Source organism: Rhea americana, unplaced genomic scaffold (genome assembly GCF_003343005.1).
Source record: "Rhea americana isolate MKP2758 unplaced genomic scaffold, rheAme1 scaffold_58, whole genome shotgun sequence".
In the NCBI taxonomy this organism is placed as follows: Eukaryota; Metazoa; Chordata; class Aves; order Rheiformes; family Rheidae; genus Rhea; species Rhea americana.
Window position 1 is genome coordinate 707,174 of NW_028186734.1, and position 19,399 is coordinate 726,572.

At 36.3% G+C, this 19,399-nt stretch overlaps 1 protein-coding gene across 1 annotated transcript in view; it reads right to left on the reverse strand.

The window, feature by feature from the left end:
* The window catches only part of PTPRM (protein tyrosine phosphatase receptor type M), a 370,997-nt gene that overhangs the window by 278,190 nt on the left and 73,408 nt on the right, over nucleotides 1–19,399 (reverse strand). Inside the window, exons 5-6 of the mRNA XM_085319327.1 lie at nucleotides 11,029–11,203; nucleotides 353–646 (exon numbers count right to left, since the gene is read on the reverse strand). Coding sequence (XP_085175453.1) covers nucleotides 353–646; nucleotides 11,029–11,203 — 469 coding nt within the window. The remainder of the gene's footprint in view (nucleotides 1–352; nucleotides 647–11,028; nucleotides 11,204–19,399) is intronic.

Consider the following 19,399-nt stretch of genomic DNA (forward strand, 5'->3'; position numbering starts at 1 on the left):
CTAAATCTACACTGACAAGAGAAGGTGTAACGTGATGGATAGACTCCAGACGAAATCTCATACCTGAAAGTAAGGTTCAGGCTGCGTACCTGAAAGTAAAAATTGTTTATCTATACAGCATTCTATACCAAATAATTTCATGAATGATTTGATCCACAATCCACTGTGGCACTGAAGATTGGTTCCAAGGTCATCGTAGTTGGCAAATGCTAATAACTTACRCTTAGAAACATTTGGTCTCACTGTCTGCAGCCTGCTGGTTTAAGGTAGATAGTAACAACCGTTAGTGAAATAACCTATTTTCAACTCCAGAAAGATGTTAACAACTTTCTGATCGCTTTGTTGTACTCACCAGCACATTTTGTTCTTGTTTTAAGAGCTGGGCCTGGAGATCCTGTCCCTCCTTCACCTGGTCTTGTAAGTAAGACACTGATTTCATACTCTGTATCAGGATCCAGGTGCCCGATCTTATAGCTTGTCGAGTCCACAGGCTGGATGTCATACCAGCTTCCACTTGAAGTTCGATACTCGACTTCCCTCTGAATAATGGGTCCATCCCCGTTGATGGAATTGGCGTTCAACTGTATCCACAGGTAAGTTGCACCAACTGAAGACAGCTGAGGTGGAGCAATGGGAACAGGGGGCTCTAAAGCAAAATAAGTTACAAAAAGTAGTAATGATTAATTATACTGCTGTTTTTTCTGCTTCTAAAAGATTAAAATACACAATGAGTTTCATTCTATTTTAGAGTGGAAGACTACATAAAAGATACGGACATAAAGAAATTACCACTACAGATTAATGTACTTATTTCCAATAATCTGCAGTACATAAACTCTACTGTTTATGCATGTAGACAGTTTAACTTTAAGCCTTTGTTTTACACCATATAACTTTAAACTGTGTGCAGCTGTAATTCAATTCACTAGATGTTAAATGGCATCTTTTAACTTACAATTTAAAAAGAAAGCTGATCTCAAGTTCTCTTACCAAAATACAGTTCCTACTGCATGTAAATAAATCTTGCCCAAAACTAACGTTTTTAAAATTGATAAAATTGATATTTCTCTCTATTCTTAGGCATAGAACAATGATTTCTGCAGGAAAACAAAAAGCTTTTTTTCGTTACTTCTCAAAGACTGCACTACTCAACCTTGAGATTTTCAGACGACTGTATAAGTAGAATAAACAGTATTTTTTCAAATCCTGGTTAAACAGAAAGAGCTTCTAAATAAGAGCTGTGGGAATTCTTTACTCTTCACAGCGAGTTYGACTCTACTGCATCTCATGGCTTATTTTTAATAACTACCAAATGAAAGCCATATTCCCTCTCACAAATTTAGCATATGTGCAATCTCACAGTAGTTTATACTCTAAAGATGTGAAAAGTGAGCAAAGTTTTAAAACCACTTACTATTATAAGATGGACATCTCATCTTCTTTKAAATTACACTACAGAAGTAATTTGCAGACGTCTTTTTTTGAAAGGTAAATAACACATTCTCCTTTTTTTTYCTGCTCATTATCCATAAAATTGGTCTGCTGATGTTCCATGCATCACATCAGCCTACAACTCGCCTACCCATTGGTTAAATATATTCAAGTTGAATGAAACCGTGCCACCATAATAAAGCAGTTTTTGATAAAATACTCTTAATATATCTATCAGCAAACACTGTCACCTTCTTAATGCTACACAGAATACCTGATGAAAGTAGAACATTTGTCCTTCCTCAGCTATGAATTCAGATTTTTCCTTTTTTCCACTATTTCCCAAAGCATTGAGCTACAGATAGACAAGCAAAAATTTGAACTGATACATTTCACAGGTTTCTCAAAGACTTCAAAGTCAGAGTTAAAGCAAAGAAAGCAAACAAATGAAGCACAGGAGAAAGAAACTCTGGGAATAGTTATTAATTTTTTCCCAAGAAAAAGCAGAGTTGTTATTGTAACAAACACGTAATTATCTAACATACGTTGCCTTTTGGTCTTCTGTAAAAGAGAAAAAAAGGGGAGCACTAAGTGCGCTGAAGACCATAGCTGAAGATCAGCTATGCCTCAGACCAGTGCTAAGTTTCTAACTAGCACTGCATACTTTTGCGAAGGCTTAAATTTGTGCAATCTGTTAGCAATTGCTGAAATYTGACATCACAAAATAGTAGATACAGGCATTGACATTATACATTTTTACCTTAATAAAACTAATTGGTTACCATCATGAAGAACATGATATAGTTGCCAAAAATCCCCAAAGTCCCCAAAGATGTCTGCTAATTATTACTGCTTGGAATTGACATAAAATCAGCTTAAATATAGTGGCAGGTCCTAGCACATATAGAAAAGAGCAGCACTGCTAACATTTTCAAATCACTAGGGATAACAGTGTTATATGTCAGCAACAATACGTGGCCATTTGATGTCGTCTTTTGCTAAGACGGCAGTTGTAGCAAAATTATAGTTCCTGAAGTATACAAACTTTGTCTTCATACAGTGATGGCATGTCTTGAAACAGTTCTGACTTGACTCAAAATGATTTAGCCYCCATTTAAATCATCAGGCTGTTTTGTGAGCCAAGACATGAAACGGACCTTTTATAGAGCATCCTAAGGCATTTACTTAGCCATGCTGAAAGAACAGTTAACTACCTTCAAGTCTCAAATGTTAGTAAAGGCTGCTGAAGTGCTTTTCAAAATGCAAACTCAGGACTTAGGTCACAGAGGTTAGTGGTTACACCAATTCATTCCAAGTATTACAAGTACTTAAAACGRACAGTATTTTATTGTCTTTTTATCCTTTCGGGCATATTTTTCATTCCTCTGTGACCAAAGTGCAAAAGGTTAATTCAAGCTGCGTGACTTCAGCAAAGCCTGCATATATTGTAGTTTATTACTAGAAGCGTAGTTTAACACTAAAAGTAGTCTTCTCACTAGGAACTGAGGTTACATACAATGAGCCCATCATTCTAATATGATGCTCATTTTTATCTGACTGCTTAAAAAAAAAATAAAAAAGGAGAGTCCCAAAGTTAGGTATACACTATAGTAGAAACAGTACCTGAAGCATCCTATTACACCAAACCACAATGAGCAAATCACTTATTTTTTTGATTATTCTCAAAATCTTGAAATATCAAATATAATGAACTGATTTCATGACTAAAGGATGAAAACGAGCTTATTCACTCATTCATATTTAGCCAGAATTAATCTTGATATTTAGGACCGAGAGAAGTTGGAATCAGCTGATCAGGTCAGTGCCAGATTGTAGCACCATCCTCCTCCATCAAAAGCAGTTTTACTGGCAGCCACTAGAGCAGTCTCCAATAAATCCTACACAAATTACTTTCAGATTAATACTTTCACGTATTGGCACAACAGATCTGTGAGTCTATAGTAGTGCACATTCAAGGAAGGACCTATCTTAACCAAATGCAGAAAAAAAGTTTGTACTAGTGGCTGTTCAACATGATGATTTAAAGTTTCAAAGAGGAGATCTTTCTTGCTTGATCAAGAAGTAAAGAAAGCTATTGGATACTGTAAAACTCTTTGAAGTTTGGATTTTGAAATAGCGTACTAACTTAACTCAAAAAAGAAGACAAGTTTATCCATAAATTCAAATTTAATGCTTTACAGATTCGCACAAGTGAYCTCTTCTAGAATTCCACAACAAATGGTGATGGGCACAGTCACTTATGGAAAGAAAATCCTGGCCACCTTACAAAACCAGACGGGCAAAGTCCAGTGATGACAGACAACAGAAAGCTTTAGACTGATGCCATAGGGCCAAGCAATGTAAATGGATCAGTTACAGTAAATATGAGAGAAATACAAAGCTTTCATAATACGGAGTAGCCCTTTTCTTATACAGAGAACAAAATAAATATAGCCATATATATATAYATGTATATTTATATAATGTTTTATTTTCATTCTTATGCACTTTCATATTAACTGCAAACACATCTGAATCAGCAACTCCTTGCTTCACATTGCTTTGCACTTTAAACTGTATGAAATTTCCAAACATTTTCTGGAAGATCATAGTACCTTTACGTTTCACAGTTAAATTTAAAAATTTTAACAGAGTGGGAAGGCATCACACAGACATGCCAATTGAGATAATATAAATCTCTGAGATTTAACTGAGTTATAAACCAGAAAAAAAAGACATTTCTTGTCCTCTTGTAGCTCAGAACAGCTTACTTGAAAAATGAAAGAAAACTATTTTAAGGGTAGCAATAATATCTTTTTTAAAAATATTGTTTTTGAGTTGATAAACTCGGAGAATAGGGGCCATGCCACATTTAGGGGGAAGGGGGAAATATTTCTCCTGCAAGCTGATTTTTTTTTTAATTAAACAGCAACTATTAGAAAGAGAATGCCAGGATAAGCCTAAGTGATACTGCTCAATGCATCATGAATAGGTGAAGTACTAAAAAATAAAATATCAATTATACGATCACTCATGTCTTCATTAATAATTCCTAGTGTAATTATTACAAACTAAATTAAATCAGTATAATTTTACAGTCCTGAATTCAACTAAACAGTTTTATTTTAAGAATATTTTTCCTTCCATCTTCCTCCACATTTTCATGTTCTGCTCATCTTTTGAGCATGCAAATGATTCAGTCCCTTTGGAAACGGTGCCATTTTGCAGCATCTAATTCTGGATAAAGGGAAAAAAATTCTCCCTCAACAAAAGAAACGCAATGGTTTCGAAATACTACAATTATTCACAGAGTAGCGCTTCACTAAAAACTTACTAAATATCTTTTGCCAAAGCAAAAAAAGAGTGTCAAAATTAAACAGCACCCATAAGCAATATTATGTGTATTGTACGTGAGCAAACTTTAAATGTGACTGAAATATAACAAGATTACACTATTCCTTTATTGGGATTTTTTAGGATGAAAAGCTGCCATGACATAGCATTCTAATGTTCTTAAATGACGAATTGGAAAGTAATTTTAAGTAAATTTAAGTAATTTCAATTTTATATTTTTAAGTAAATATAATCTATACATACTCTGAAACATTACAGAAAAAAAGTGTCACTGTACCATGGAAAAAATCACGCAATTAATAAAGCTATGCAGGTACAATCTAAGTAACTGGGTATTAGTGGGTATATATCCCTGAATTATTATCTACTCTTAACCAGACATAACCTGTTCTCTCCCCAGACATGTCTCCTCCCAAATCCAACCACTCCAACTTGTCCGTTCCCGATTCGGCAGCTCTCTACCTCGGGCCAGAGCCTTGGCTGTTCACACTCCATCCTCCTCCGTTGACCTAAACAGTGYGAAACCCAGCCACCCAGCCTTCCTCTTCTCAGTCTTGCTCAATTTTCCTTTTCTCTCCTCTCTATAGTCACCATTCCTACACTCAAATACCATTAAACTCTAGCCCTGCATTTGGTTTTTGCTTCCTTCAGGTTGTATCTACGAGCTCTCCATCAGCTCCTCTCTCCACCTGCCAGCCTGCTGCTGTTCTTGCAACCTTGTTTCTCCTTCACATCTGCTTTTCTTCTTCCCTTCCACATTTTCACTGCCTTTCCTACTAGCCCCAGCCTCCATCCTCATCTCCTACATACATGTAKATTGTGCGTGTGTGTRTATACATACATACATATGTATATTGGTTTCTGTTCCATGTTCTCTCTTTTCTCTTCCTAGCTTTCAGTGCTTGCGTGATCCTAGTTTTTATCCACTTCCCCTCTCACTTTTTTTTCAAAACACCTCTCCATTTGCCATACTTTCCAATCTAACCAGAATAACTTCACCCAAACATGCAGCTTCTTGCTCTTACACCTCTCTGCGTCTGTATTATGCACCTCTCAAGTTTAGCTTTGCAGAACTCTGGCTCAGAGAGGTGGAGGGCAGTATCCTGGTGAGCTCCCTATTTTCAATTCCTGTGCCTGGATCCAGCACAACATAGAGGAGCTCAGATCAGCAGGCATTTAAATTCTCTCTGTTGCACCTAGACTTCTGCAGGAATTTGAGAGTTAAACTCAACAGAAGTCCATGGTACACATGAGAAGTGTCTTTTTTTTTTCTTTTTTTTTTTTTTTTTTTTTTTTTTTGAAAGTAGATTTTTACAAGAATGGAAAAACAGAAGTATTCTTGACACAACCACTACCCTCATGAAAAAATCTTATTTTCCTTCTCCAAAGCCTAGAGGCCCCAACACTTTCCTAAGGAAAGTTTGCCAAGATGGCTGAACTACATCAACTGTTTTGTCTAAAAGACAAAGGTTCTGAGAAACCTTCAGACTGAGGCAGGCATCCGTTCTGGAAAGTATCAGCCTGAAGTCTGTTTGCCAAAATTACTGTCAGGCAACTTTAAAARTAAGTCCTATTCCCAACTCTGTTCATAAAAAAGGGGACAGAGACAGATGGATCTGAAAAGCATCTAGCATGAAAGATCAGCTGTTTTGAGCAGARGAAAATATGTTTACCTGTGTGTATTTAATGTATGAGAACAACTGATACCACAGATAAGCAATCTTTATTATTTTCTTATTGTGTGTTGATCTCAAAATGATTTTGCCCTCTGGAATATATCTTTGTTCTAGAGGTCCACAACAGATTCAGCTCTACTCAAGGTGTTAAATCTTCCATTTCAAAAGATGCAGACATTTATGCCCTCAACAGCACAGATGGCTACCTTTCTATGCCTTTACTTAAAAACTTGAGAAAACTCCTTTTAACGAATTTGACACCTAGGTTTACCTTGTTTCAACTCAGTAAGCAGTCTCAACTCTGTAATAATCTGATGTCTGCTCAGACAGGCTCATTCTGTTCTCTTAAATCTCTGTGCTCTATCTGCCCGCTATTAGAAAAATCCAACCTACAGATTGTATGCAGCAGTCTAATAACTTCACCAAATACATTTAATCAATTCTACTCTACCATTTCCCTTTTGCTCAATATTTGATTACTTTTATGTCACCTATTAGATACAAACTTACAATAAGTGGGTGATCTGGCAAGTCCAATTTCATGGCTGCCATTAGATAAAGTGACATTTCAATGCAAACTTAGATGAGGGTACCATGTAGTCTGAATGTACACAATGACAAGGCACTTGTCTTTTCAGCCGTTCCTTTCAGAATAAACACTTGGATAAATTGAAAACCTCCCCTTCAGGATTTATTTAAATAGAACAGTCAACACTTTATTTCACTGTCACCTAAAAGGTATAAAGACAGCACAAACAACTTTTCAAAAAAATMTTTCTTTGGCCTTCAAGTTTAGGGCCAGACCAATTGTTCAGTGACAAGCTTTTTGCTCATTAACTAGACAATATTCATGCTTACAGCTCTTTAATAAGATATCATGGGATTAACTGGCAGATCTTTAACTGGTTTTTTTTTGTTTTCTTTTTTGTTTGTTTTTTTGTTTTTTTTAACACAGAGATTAAACCTTCCTAAACTATTCCTACTCAGGTAAAAAAGAAAAAAAAGAAAAGAAAAAAAAGAAACAAGGAAGTAAGAACACTTGGTAGGTTCTTACATTTCTCTCATCTCATAATTCAAGATTCATTCCCTACTCCTTTGTGATTTCAGGTTTGGTTTATAGCCCCTGACACCAGTTGTCCTTCCACTGATTTCAAAACTTCTTGTATCTGATCTCCAGTGCCACAGAACATCATCCCATAGCAGCACTATAAACCTTAAAGAGGTTTACATAAGAAAGCATGTGGAATCTACTTACAGTAAATTACTATCTAGCGAAACTATGTCTATAATTAAGTAGAAGAGGTTGCACAGAGTTGTTACTCACTTTATGGTGCAAATGTCTCCAAGCCTCGACTTAAAAACAAATTTAAAAAAATTCAAATTCCAAAGTGATGTTTCCTTATTTGTAATCTGARATAAGTTCAGTAATCAGAACGAAGCAGAGTACAATAGGTATGAAGAACTGACTTTCTTTTTTAACTTAAAAACACTAGGCTTGACTCTCCTATCATCCTAGCAATGTAATTCAATAGAAATTCCACTAAAGTCAGCTTAGGTACACCAATGTAAATGAGAAGAGAATTAGATCCATTGTTTCCAACAAAGAAATGGGAGTAATTACACTATTATTTCTATACATACTATTATTAAGCCATCAGTAATTCTCGAGTATACTAAGCATTGCATACAGTATGGACAAATGTACTTTTTTCATTATKTTTTGATGGTAATGAATTAAAAATAGATATATCTCTATTGAAATCAATCYGTTATCTTAGCAGGCTAAATAATATCGCAGAAAAGCTGCCAAGGAAATTAGGAAATACAATTTCTTAATTATATGCCATCAATAACAAAATGTATTTACTAATTAGCCCTTAATGCTGCTATTTCAGCGTAGTCATCTAAGGTTTTACAGCACAGTGCTTAAAACAGGTCTTTTTAGGTCAGAAGGAATGACCCACAGGTGGTCTCATAAAAACTCGAGTACAGGCAATGGGGATTAGCATAATTACTTTGCCACTCTACAAGTAGTTAATGGGATTAMACCCTAAGGCTATCCAATTGTTCAGAGCACCTAGTGCAAATTTTCTGAAAGAATCTGGATAAGCACAAATGCATTAACAATAGGCTAAATAATTTCATCTCCAGTTCTGCAAAATGAACACTAATAAATTAAAACACCTTAAATCAAAGAAATTGAAAAAAAATCTAACTTCTTTGGCTTTGTACATCTCCAGTCACGGAGGCAGTGAATTTTGTATTTTATTCTTTCACACACCTCCCTTTGTTCCTCTTATTTTCACTGATGTTACCTTTAGGTCTGAAAGATGCTTCACTATTCCTGTTGGGGTTCATCCTCCACCCTTTCCTTCTCTCTTTGCTGAGTTCCATGTATTTTCATTTTTGGTCACTCCTTTTATTTTCTTTTCGTGCTATCCTTCCCTGGTCTGAAATATCCTCAGTTTCGCCACTATTCCTTATAATTATATTCTCATCCCATTCTCTCCGTTTCTTTCTTTTCCTGTCCATTCAAATAGCTTATCTCAGTTTTTATATTATAATTTGTTTTGTCATATTATCTTCGTATATTGGYTATCCACAACCTCCATCCTCCTGTCTTGCCTTGTTTCCCTTCAGTTTGTCTAAAATACATCAACTAAAACCATATTCTTGCTTTTGGAAGAGGGTTCCTCCTTCTTCAAGGCTCTCTCTTGCATCTTCTACTGGCATGATATTCCCTGGCCTAATCTGTATCCCAAGCCTGGTCCTCTCCAATCAACTAAAACAAAAAAACATCCTAAAGCCAAGCTCATCTCACACACACTATTCTAGCCATATCACTTTTCCACTATTCTGTTCTTTAATTTCTTCTTAAGCATCTTCCTCCATATTTAATTCAAAAATCATCCTTATCTATAGTCTATCTGCTAACCTTCCTATAGCTCTTCTCATTGTAAACTCTTTTGTTCTCTTTACTTTGCCTCACCTTTTTTCCTGAAAAACCTTTATTATGCTTTTTTTAAAAAACTACTTCTTCATCTGATTCTCAATGCATACCACTATTCTTCCTGTCCTTCAAACCCTTCCTCCTTTAGTGCTGGTTTTGTTTATGCATCTTTCTATATTGATTTCAGGAACAAAGTCTATACCAGATTTTGAGCTGTAACAGTTGTCCCACACCTCACTTATTGCCCTGATTTGGTTAAACAAAATCATAAACAATTCAGGAATTTAGGAAAAGGATCCCATCTTTGAAGAAGTTCTGACAAATCCCATGGAGGCTTATCAATACAAACAATTATTATAGCATTAGGAGAAAGAAAACAGCGAATCCCAGACCAGCTAACAATAAAGACCCTCATCCAGTCTACTGTGTCTGAAATCAAAAGTGCACAAGCTCTCATAACGCAATAGGTCCTGATTCTTTAATTAGATGACTAAGCCATAAGAAATGTTAATTTGTATCTTAAACCAAAAACATAAAACCTAGAGCATAATTTGGAAAGCAAACTGACAAGAATATAGTTTGTAAAAATTAATTTCTTGGTCTTGTTACAATGGAGTCTATATCTTCCTTTAAAACTCTTATAAAAGCTGTAATTACATAGTCCATGAAAATCTGAATGCTATTCTCAAAAGGAAAAAGTTCTATCCAACAAAGGATACTGTTTCTGAAAATCAGATTATACATCATAGAAGTTACTCTTTCCTCCCTAGTTTCTAAAGGAAAATCTCACACTTGTGGTGGATTTGGYTTTAGGATACCCATTTTCAACTTGCCAACTTGGATCAAATTGTATTCAGAAAAACAGAAAATGAGCCTTTAGCCCTTCAACTCACTTCCTGTTTATTGAGTACAGAATTGACCAGCAACTGAAGGCACRTAACAGAATGACCAGGGCTACATAAAACCTACCACAGTGCTTCATGGCACTGCCAGGTGCTGCAGAATCTATATTTTTCCTCTGAAATAATAAAAATAAAATTATCCTCCCCAAAAGTACCAGTATAAAAATAAGCAGGAATAAAAATGCAAATTAAATATACTTAATGTCATAAAATTGTTTCAGCACACTTCTCCATAAYAAGGATGGACACTTTTACAGGCATTGTATTTACACTTCAGTGTTTCCTGCTGTTTTTAAAAGCTTCCTCCATTTATTGGAATTTGTGTATTTCAAGTGTTCTCATTTACTACAAATGATTCTTTCACATAAATATATTTCACAGAAATTTTGGGGGGAATGTAATTTCCTCATAGGAGGTAAAGAGTCAGTATTCTATTCATACCTTTAAAAAGAAATATTCTGTAACTATACTTTCAAAAACAAAGTTCTGAACAGTGTATTTTGGAGAAAAAAATGTTAATTARCACAGGCTTCTTTTGTCATTCCTTTGTGGACAGACTGCTGGACAGACTCTTGAGATTTATATAAGTAGAGTTTATTTATTGAACTTCTTACTGACTTCTACAGGCTATAGGTGACATCCTCAGGGAATTGGCAATTGCAAGTCCTTATTCCACACACTGAACATGGAAAAACTGATTTTACTGTGATTTTACCTTTGACTATCAGCTCTGCATAGTTTGATACACCAATCCCTCCTTCAGTCTGAATCATGCAGCGATAGTTGCCAGCATCCCTCTTCGTGGCATTCACCACACTAAAAAGAGCTACAAATCGTCGAGAGTTGAACACTTTTATGTCCTTCAGAGGTGCATCCCTTACATAAATGCCCTAGGCAAAGAAACAAAAATAAAGAATATTTTTAGCAGTTTTTAAGCAATACTGAAAAACATTTTCACTTCTCTCAAGTCTACCAAAAGGGGAGAGAGGATAAAAACAGAAGTCTGTAATGTTACTTTTACAGATGTTTCCACTGTGTGAGACTTTTCCGCCCTCCCATGTGAGTTAAAACATTCATCATCAGTGTGCAACCATTCATCTGGAACAGCTGCTTTCAACTCTTTATAGATTAACTAATACAAAGATTTAAGACCAATGTAACATTTACGTGCTTGGCTTACTTTACACAAATATTTGAAGTTTTTTGTTTTAAAGAAATATGAAGCCCAGCATACTCRGTCTCTGCTTTCTCTTCCCCACCCYGCATCTGCTGCTCAGCATATGCATCTTCCACAGCTTGCAAATAAATGCAAGTGGATGGTTCTCATACAGCAGCATTGACACGTGGGTTTATCAGTGTCCCAGGTAGAATAGACTGGGCACTGATTTACAAAGCGAAAGACTAACAAGGCTGAAGCTCTCTTCAGTTTCCACCTCCTCAGCATGGTACTGGCAACCGGGCCATTTCCAATCTATCTTCTCCTCAATTCAACGTACTGCATGTAGGTGTAAGAAAATAAGCTACGTAACAGTCAAGGAGCGCAACCCCCAGCTAAAGTCCCATGCCATCGGCCTGCTCTCTCGCATGATTCAGTACAGGTTTGGGGGAAGGAAAGGGGCAAGGCAGCAGGGGGAAAAGGGCAGAGACGACATCTTCATATGTAATGCAAAAGTAAGGGCAGAAAGATTTGGCTCCCATATCCTCATCAAAATTCATGCTCCATCTGTCCATGAATTAGGGTATGTGCACTACAAATGAAAGAATGATCTTCACAAAACTTAATGAAATTACTAGAGCAAGCTACAAAAATTTTACACTAAATCTATTCAAAATTTATTCAAACAAAACCAATACACTTTTCATAGAAATGTATGCATTTCAACAAACCGAAGAGCCTATGGCTGTTACCAAAACATCAATAAAACAGTAGAGAACCCTAATGGACAACTCCAAGGGGACAGCCTCTCTGGGAAGGCATATGCACAGTCCTATGGTATTTAAAGAAATCCATTGTTTTTAGTAGGTTTTTCTGACTTGAAAAGCTTCAAGCAGGGCAAAGAACAGTCCTTCGCTATCTAGCTTCTATAAACAGTCCAACACAGCTAGCACTGTCTGTTTTTCTTTTCAGCAATTTGTAGTTTGTCCAGCAAAATTTAAAGACCTGCACAGAAAAAGCTGACCTCAATTTGTGAATCATGGCCTTTACTTGTCACCATATTAAAAGTAACCTTAAAATGCCACTTCCAACCAGGAAGAGTTGCAAATAACAACCACATTAAATTGAACATGTTCATTAATCACAAAACCAAGTCAATTATGACACTAATGCCAAAGAAGCAACACAACTAATATTAATAATGATTCTCATTCTTTTAATAGGTACAATAAGGTAAGCGTTATTTCCTTTTCAAAAAGAAATGTGGGTCATGGACTTCAAGGAAAAACTTGCAAGATACCCAAAGAAGAATGCAGTGTTACACCTTAAAAATTACTCAACCTTATATTGTTACTTGAGAACTACTTCAGATAATTTCTAGCTCCTTAAAAATCCTGGAATTCTGAGCTGGAGATAAACTGGCTTCTCTGRCATGGCAAGTGACATGGCAGTTACTGAAAACACAACTTGGAAAGAAACATTTCAAACAAAATTACTGTTTTCATTGGTTTTGCCACAGGGATATTATTCTAGCAAGAATGGTAGCACATAGAAGGCAGCAGATAGCAAGCGGAGCAGGTTAATTATGATTTTGGAGAATAAATATTACTTAAGAGCAACATTAATTTATTTTTTTCTAAGACAATGAGTGATTAATCCTAATTATCTGAGTTGTTGACTAGTCACAGATCATGTGGTTTTAAAGTGTGTTTYTACAATTTTCAGATTTTTAAGGACTCTTGGTGCATAGCTTAGTCATGTGCTTAGGTTACATCCACTCATGCTAGCTTTTGGAGTTTTTTCCGAGTTGCAACATMAGTAAGCTCTGCTTAGGCTATTTTATCCTGCGAAGAAATAAGGTAAGTTCTTCTCTAGGGAATGACATATGGCCAAACACAGATTAATTCTATTACCTAAGCCAGCTCAGCTCATTTTAAGTGAGAACAAATATCTCTGTGCTCGAGCCTGCCCTGTAGACTTATCCTTAGGCTCAGGGCTCCCACTGCAGAATTTACCGGGATTTACTAGGATTCTCCTGAGTTACAACAGAACAGGAGAGCAGTGGGAAGATTTTAAGAATAACTTCTTGTTGTTCTGCTCCCATCTACCAAAGGCTACTGGAAACTGTCACTGGGAGAACAAGGAGGTGAAGGGAGAGGACAAGGCCCCGAGGCAGTATTGTTTCCGCCCTTAGCTGAGCCAGGCACATGCACAGAGGAGACCACGCAGAGGGAGGATGCACGCACCTCTCCTCTTGCCCTGTGCAGGCCTGCACGTGAGCCCACAGGCAGTCCTGCTCACCCCTCCCCGCGGCCTCGTGGATGTCTTGCAAAGCACAGCCTCCGTTGTAATTTAAACTGTCAGCGGCCCATGAAAGGAACCGCTCCAATACTGGCCCCAGAGGACACATTTCACGCCTTTCTCTGTGCGTATGCAGAATGAAAATCTGCACTGATCAATGCATTTCAGAATTTTATAATAAATTTTTGTTTCACTGGGSATCCATAATCTTCTTCACCTTCTGTTTATTCTCAAACACAGCATCTTGTTTGATTTCAAGTACCTCAACTGCTGCTCGAAAACAGAAAACCTTAGCTTGATCAAATAATCAGCTATACAGCCGTGTGATACACACCATCCATTCACTTGCCAATAATTTTGACTGGACAAAGACAGAAGCCTGAGCAGATTTCAGAGATGCACATCCTTTTGCTCACTTGAACAAGCTACATGAGCCTTAAAGAGAATGCAGCTTGCCTCTACAATGCCGTATTTAAGCATTTTCAGCCCCCACTGAAATCCAGATGTGAAATAGGTTATTACGGGTTGCTTCAAAATTTGAGGCAGCTCCAGAATAAAAAGCCTTTAATAATATTACAACACATCTGTAAAGTATAGGTGAGATATTATTATTACTAAAGATTACCTTGACTGATTTATCTTAAACATTACTAAGTCACAGAGGCAAAGTGCAGGGTGTCTAATTACATGTTAGAACTCAGAGAGTCCTACAGAAATCTCTGGCATGACACTTCCTACTAGAACTCCAAGAAAAAAAAAACAGACTTTTTTCTTTAGTCTCTTTGCAAAAAATGTTTGTAATTAGACTTTTGTCTCTGTAATAGACAACGACTAAAACATCGTTCCTTTATTTTCCACAAGAAATAGTAGTTCAAGAGAGCAAGTTTTCCCTCTCCAAGAATGACAGTAAATGAGTAGGAAGGCTGCCTAATTAAGTCGAGTTTGAGTTAGGGATAAAAGAATTGAAATGAAGGTAATGAATTCAAGTATATGATAAATTTAATCCACAGGCATTATAAAGGAGGGTAAAAACTGGCTCCATCACAGTTAAAACAAAAAAACAAAACAAAAAAAACCCAAAGCTATCTTCCCGACAATTATTTCAACAACAGCCAAATAGTTAAAGATTATTTTTAGTTTGAAAAATGCTGTTTATAAAGTGATACAAGAATACAGAAAGGTTTCTCTTTTAACTGTACCCATACAGCTTTGCTCTCTTTTTATTTGCGATTCTCATTCCTTTCTCACTGATGCACTGCATAGTGTCTTCAGCAAGTTACACAGGTATGACAACAGTCACTCCAACAGTAGAGTTAACTCTTAACTCTGAAATATGAAGGAGGACATCATTTTTTTTTCTTTTCCATAAAAAAAGGTCTCTCTAAGCAAAATGCATGATAAATGACCATCCCTCTGCTCCAATTGTCAAAAGCTGTTTCATTTAGAATGGGTAGAAATAATGTATTTGTATCAATGGAGCATTCCTTAATTGAACATATTTGCAGATCCTGAAGAAGTTTTTAACACAGTATTTTCAATAACATTCACAAAAAGTAAGATTCTTGAAACTCCCTAACGCAACATTCTGAAGTCCCACAAATAAAGCATATCAGTTAAGGACCTATCACTTCAGTAACTATAGTAAATAAAAACTTTATCCCACTTTTATTAAAATAGATTCTGAAATTTACTGAGAGATGTTTCAAACTAACAGTTTTTATATGGAAGCCTATCTGAGTCTTCACAAATACATCGTATCTTATCAAAAATTAAACAAAACATGACAAATCTATAATTTACTACCTCCATTGCATAAAATGGTATAGAATTCATGTTTCACTGCACCACACTCTGGTGATGAATTCATTATATCAGGTTAATACAAACAAAAAAAAGAGGTTGTCAGAGCAACTTTGTAATATCTTTACGTTAGTTTTTTACAACTCAACAAGATAAACACAGTTCCTTTTACTTCACTTGGTAGCTCTGTTTTGTCATGCGAAAGATTGAGGCTTTACTGTACATTAAGACTTCTAGCTTCTCCTGCCACTGGGACAACAGTGTGAACACAACACTTTATTCTTTGGAAAGAAAAAACTGCCTTAACCATTTGACACTAGATCTGCTCAGACTAGGAAGGCTAGGTCCCCCAGGCAGAGTTATCCTACCTTCCTACAGTAGAGGAATTTTGACCACTAAATACAGACTGCAAGATGCTGAGATTCAAAAGAGAAAAGAAACAGAGATGAAAAGAGATTCCATTGGCTGCTAACATTTTTCAAATGTTCAGAAAAAGCTTGTAAGAAAACATACATGCATTCAAAAGTGCTATTTAAGCCAACAGATGACTATATTTAACTGATGAGTCATTTTTAGGAATAAATTTTCTATTAAACAAAGTGTTATTTAATACACATGGATGTGAAAAAATTCTTAATTTAATGTCACAGCTAACCCAGCTAGAAAATTCATATTCCTACAACCAGCATATTAAATGCATACAGAGACAACTTAAAGCACCTTAAAATGCACATTATTTTTCCATTCTAGGCAAGCTAGAATGAAAAAAACAGGTTGATGGTTATTTAAATTAGACTTACAGTCTCTTGTACGCAATGAACTAACTCTAAGTCTTTTAAATGAACAGCAATTTAGCAGCTACAAGATACATATTAAACCTTTCAGAAATAGTTTTAACAAAAATGCAGCAGTAATTTGAAGGGATTGGATTTCGCGGATGTTAGATCCAGCACTACCACTACATTAATCACTCTCAAGGCACGTTTCAACTCTTTTTCCAAAAGAGACAAGAGAAATCATTGGCCAGTCACCCTCTCTGTCCATGAAGGTAGATTAAGCAGCTTTTCACACATTTAATAAAAGTAAAGTTGTGCATTATTCCACTTTCAAATATGCACATTTATAAAATTATGATTAGATTCATACCAGTGGGATCTCAAACAATATCAGCAGTGCCAGAAGTAATTTTGTTTAAAATATATGTAAAATCTAAATCAAACAGTAATTAATACTTCAATAAAATTGCTTCCCAAGTTTGTATTTTTCATCCTAATAATTAAGATAACTTGGCTTTACCTCTGAATTTCTAGAATTGCTTTCCTAACAAATACGACTGTTTGTCAACCTAACCTAGAACCCCCACAGATCCTGTGATTATCCTATGCTTATTACATCTGTGTAAGTTAACGCATATTTCATTCACGTAATGAGGCCACACTGGAAAAAGATTATTATTGTTCTATTTGGAATTATTCTACTATGAGTCAGAATTGCACTTGGCATGTGTAACTAACGGGCATTCAAGCAAAATGTTATTTTACTCTTCAAGAAAGATTTCAGGTTTCGTTCTAATGTTTGACAACTGACCCTTTTCTTCAAATGACACAGCTATCTTTAAATCTCTGTACACTATGACCAAAATGAAATGCTTGTTAGAGACAACAGGTAATCTTCTAAAATACTACTAAAGTCACAGATCTAGTAGTCTTTCCATTAAATTATCAAATATTAAGCAATGACATCTACTGAAGATACAACTAAATATATAGAAAGAAAACAAAGAGATTACTACTTTTTCTGGAGTCATTAAACTCAGTGTAATTTACCCAAAACAGTTCTTTTGTGTTTCTGCGCTGAATTGTTCTATATCATTCTGACAAGAGCAAAAATGTTATTACTACACAGAGATTTTAAAAGGGGAGGAACCCTGCTCAATCTATTTTTTTAATTTTTATATGAAAATTCAGAGTAGTTGAGAAGTGTTAACATTCTCCAATAACTTTTTAGTGCGTATAGAAATGTAAAATATCACAAGCCTTCTTGGAATTCATCTTTACTAGCACACAACAGAATCCAAAACCACTTGTAGGGAATTATATGCTCAGAAACATCTGGAAAAAACAGAGCACTAGGAAGTCTCTCTCTAAAGGAAAGGTTTATATTTTATACATAAAGAAGTTACGGCAACAGTCCACATATCTGCTAAGCGTTCTGCCACAGCCGCACTTTGGATTGCATCAAATTCTTTGACATATGGAATCCTAAGYGCTTCTCATCATATTTCTATTTGTGTTAAAAACTACAGCGAGTAGGATGAATGCCTTGCTGAAAAATGAAGAGCTAGTTATGTGATTTTAAATAGTCTGTTTTGGAATTCTACACACACTGGCTGCAAAGGGGCTGGGAAAGAGATGATGGAGAGAAAACGAGAAAGAAAAGATCTTTAGCATAACTTTCATTGACACATACAATGCAAAATATACTAAGGCAGGCATTTGTCTGCCTCTTCTGTCCAAGCAGATTACAGGACTAAAATGTAGCRCAGTCACTGTCCCAGGCTCTCTTCATGGGTTAAGTGCTAACCTCCTAGGAAGAACACAGGCACAAGATGAAGAAATTTGAACAGGTAAACTCTGGGGCCAACAAGTCTACCCAAAAGTTTAAAAACATCAGAATAASCAACAAAGCCAAAGGGATACGAAGTTCAACAAAGCAGATCAAGGAAGAAGTAGCAAGAGTGAAAGGAAGAAGCACAAGTGCTTCATGACCCACCAGCTAGGCCCCGCTCAGGGTGAGACGGCTGCCTCCCGAAAAGGCTTTCCTACGAGGGAGCAATGAACGGCCGGAAGAGGCGAATACCCACAGAAAAGGAAGCTAAAGCAAACGCCTCAACAGTGACAGTGCACCTTGCAAATAAAAATAATCATGGCAGTAATACCCAGGAATAAGTAATATAGTAATAAGTAGTGTATACGTTACTTCATGTCACAGAGAAGCTACAGTAGAAGAAACTGGCTGGAGGTGTTTTAATTACAGAGTCCAACAACTCCCCTGCATCCCCAAACGCACACCTCCTTCAGTGCTCTATTTCCTTCCTGTCATCTTTCCTCTGGGCTTAATTTAATCCTTACTTCAGTTCTCTTTGTCTTGAAACAGCTTTAATAGCCCTTGGTGTCAAAAAAAAGAAGCCGACGTTCAACTCCAAGCTGAACATCATACCTCCCAGCAGTCAGCTTGTAAAATTTAAGTACAGTATTCATCGTAAAGGCCTCTGTTTCCTTCTCCCAAAGGTCCAACAGCACAACACAGAAAGCTTATTGAATTTATTTCACCAATAGCTTGTATCTGTCCGTAAGTGATTCCACTACTGCTGAACAAGTCACTATGCTCCACATCAAGGCAGTCTTCAGGGTCCAGAAACAGGCATGCTTAACACGCTGCTGAAAAGCGAGCTGAATTTAACTGATCCCCAGTGGCACAGGTGAAATGTTTCATTATCTCAGATTGTCATTTACTGTCTTGTAGATTATTAAGCACTCCAGGACAACTAGGATTAACATATCACACTGAGTTTCRTGGAAAACAAACACTACGTCAGCCACTTCATTTTCAAATTCAGGTAAGAATATCAAAAAGGTTAGGCTGCTAAAAGAAACAAACACAACACTCCCAAAAACCTTTTCTTAGGTATCATATCACCAAATGAGAACTTGTCATAGCTGGGAAAGGACATGGATGGCAGAGAGGCATGGAGTCAACTCAGAATGGCAGAAATCCCTCCTAACTTGCATATGTCCACAAGATTCCAGTTAAGCAAATGTTCTGCATA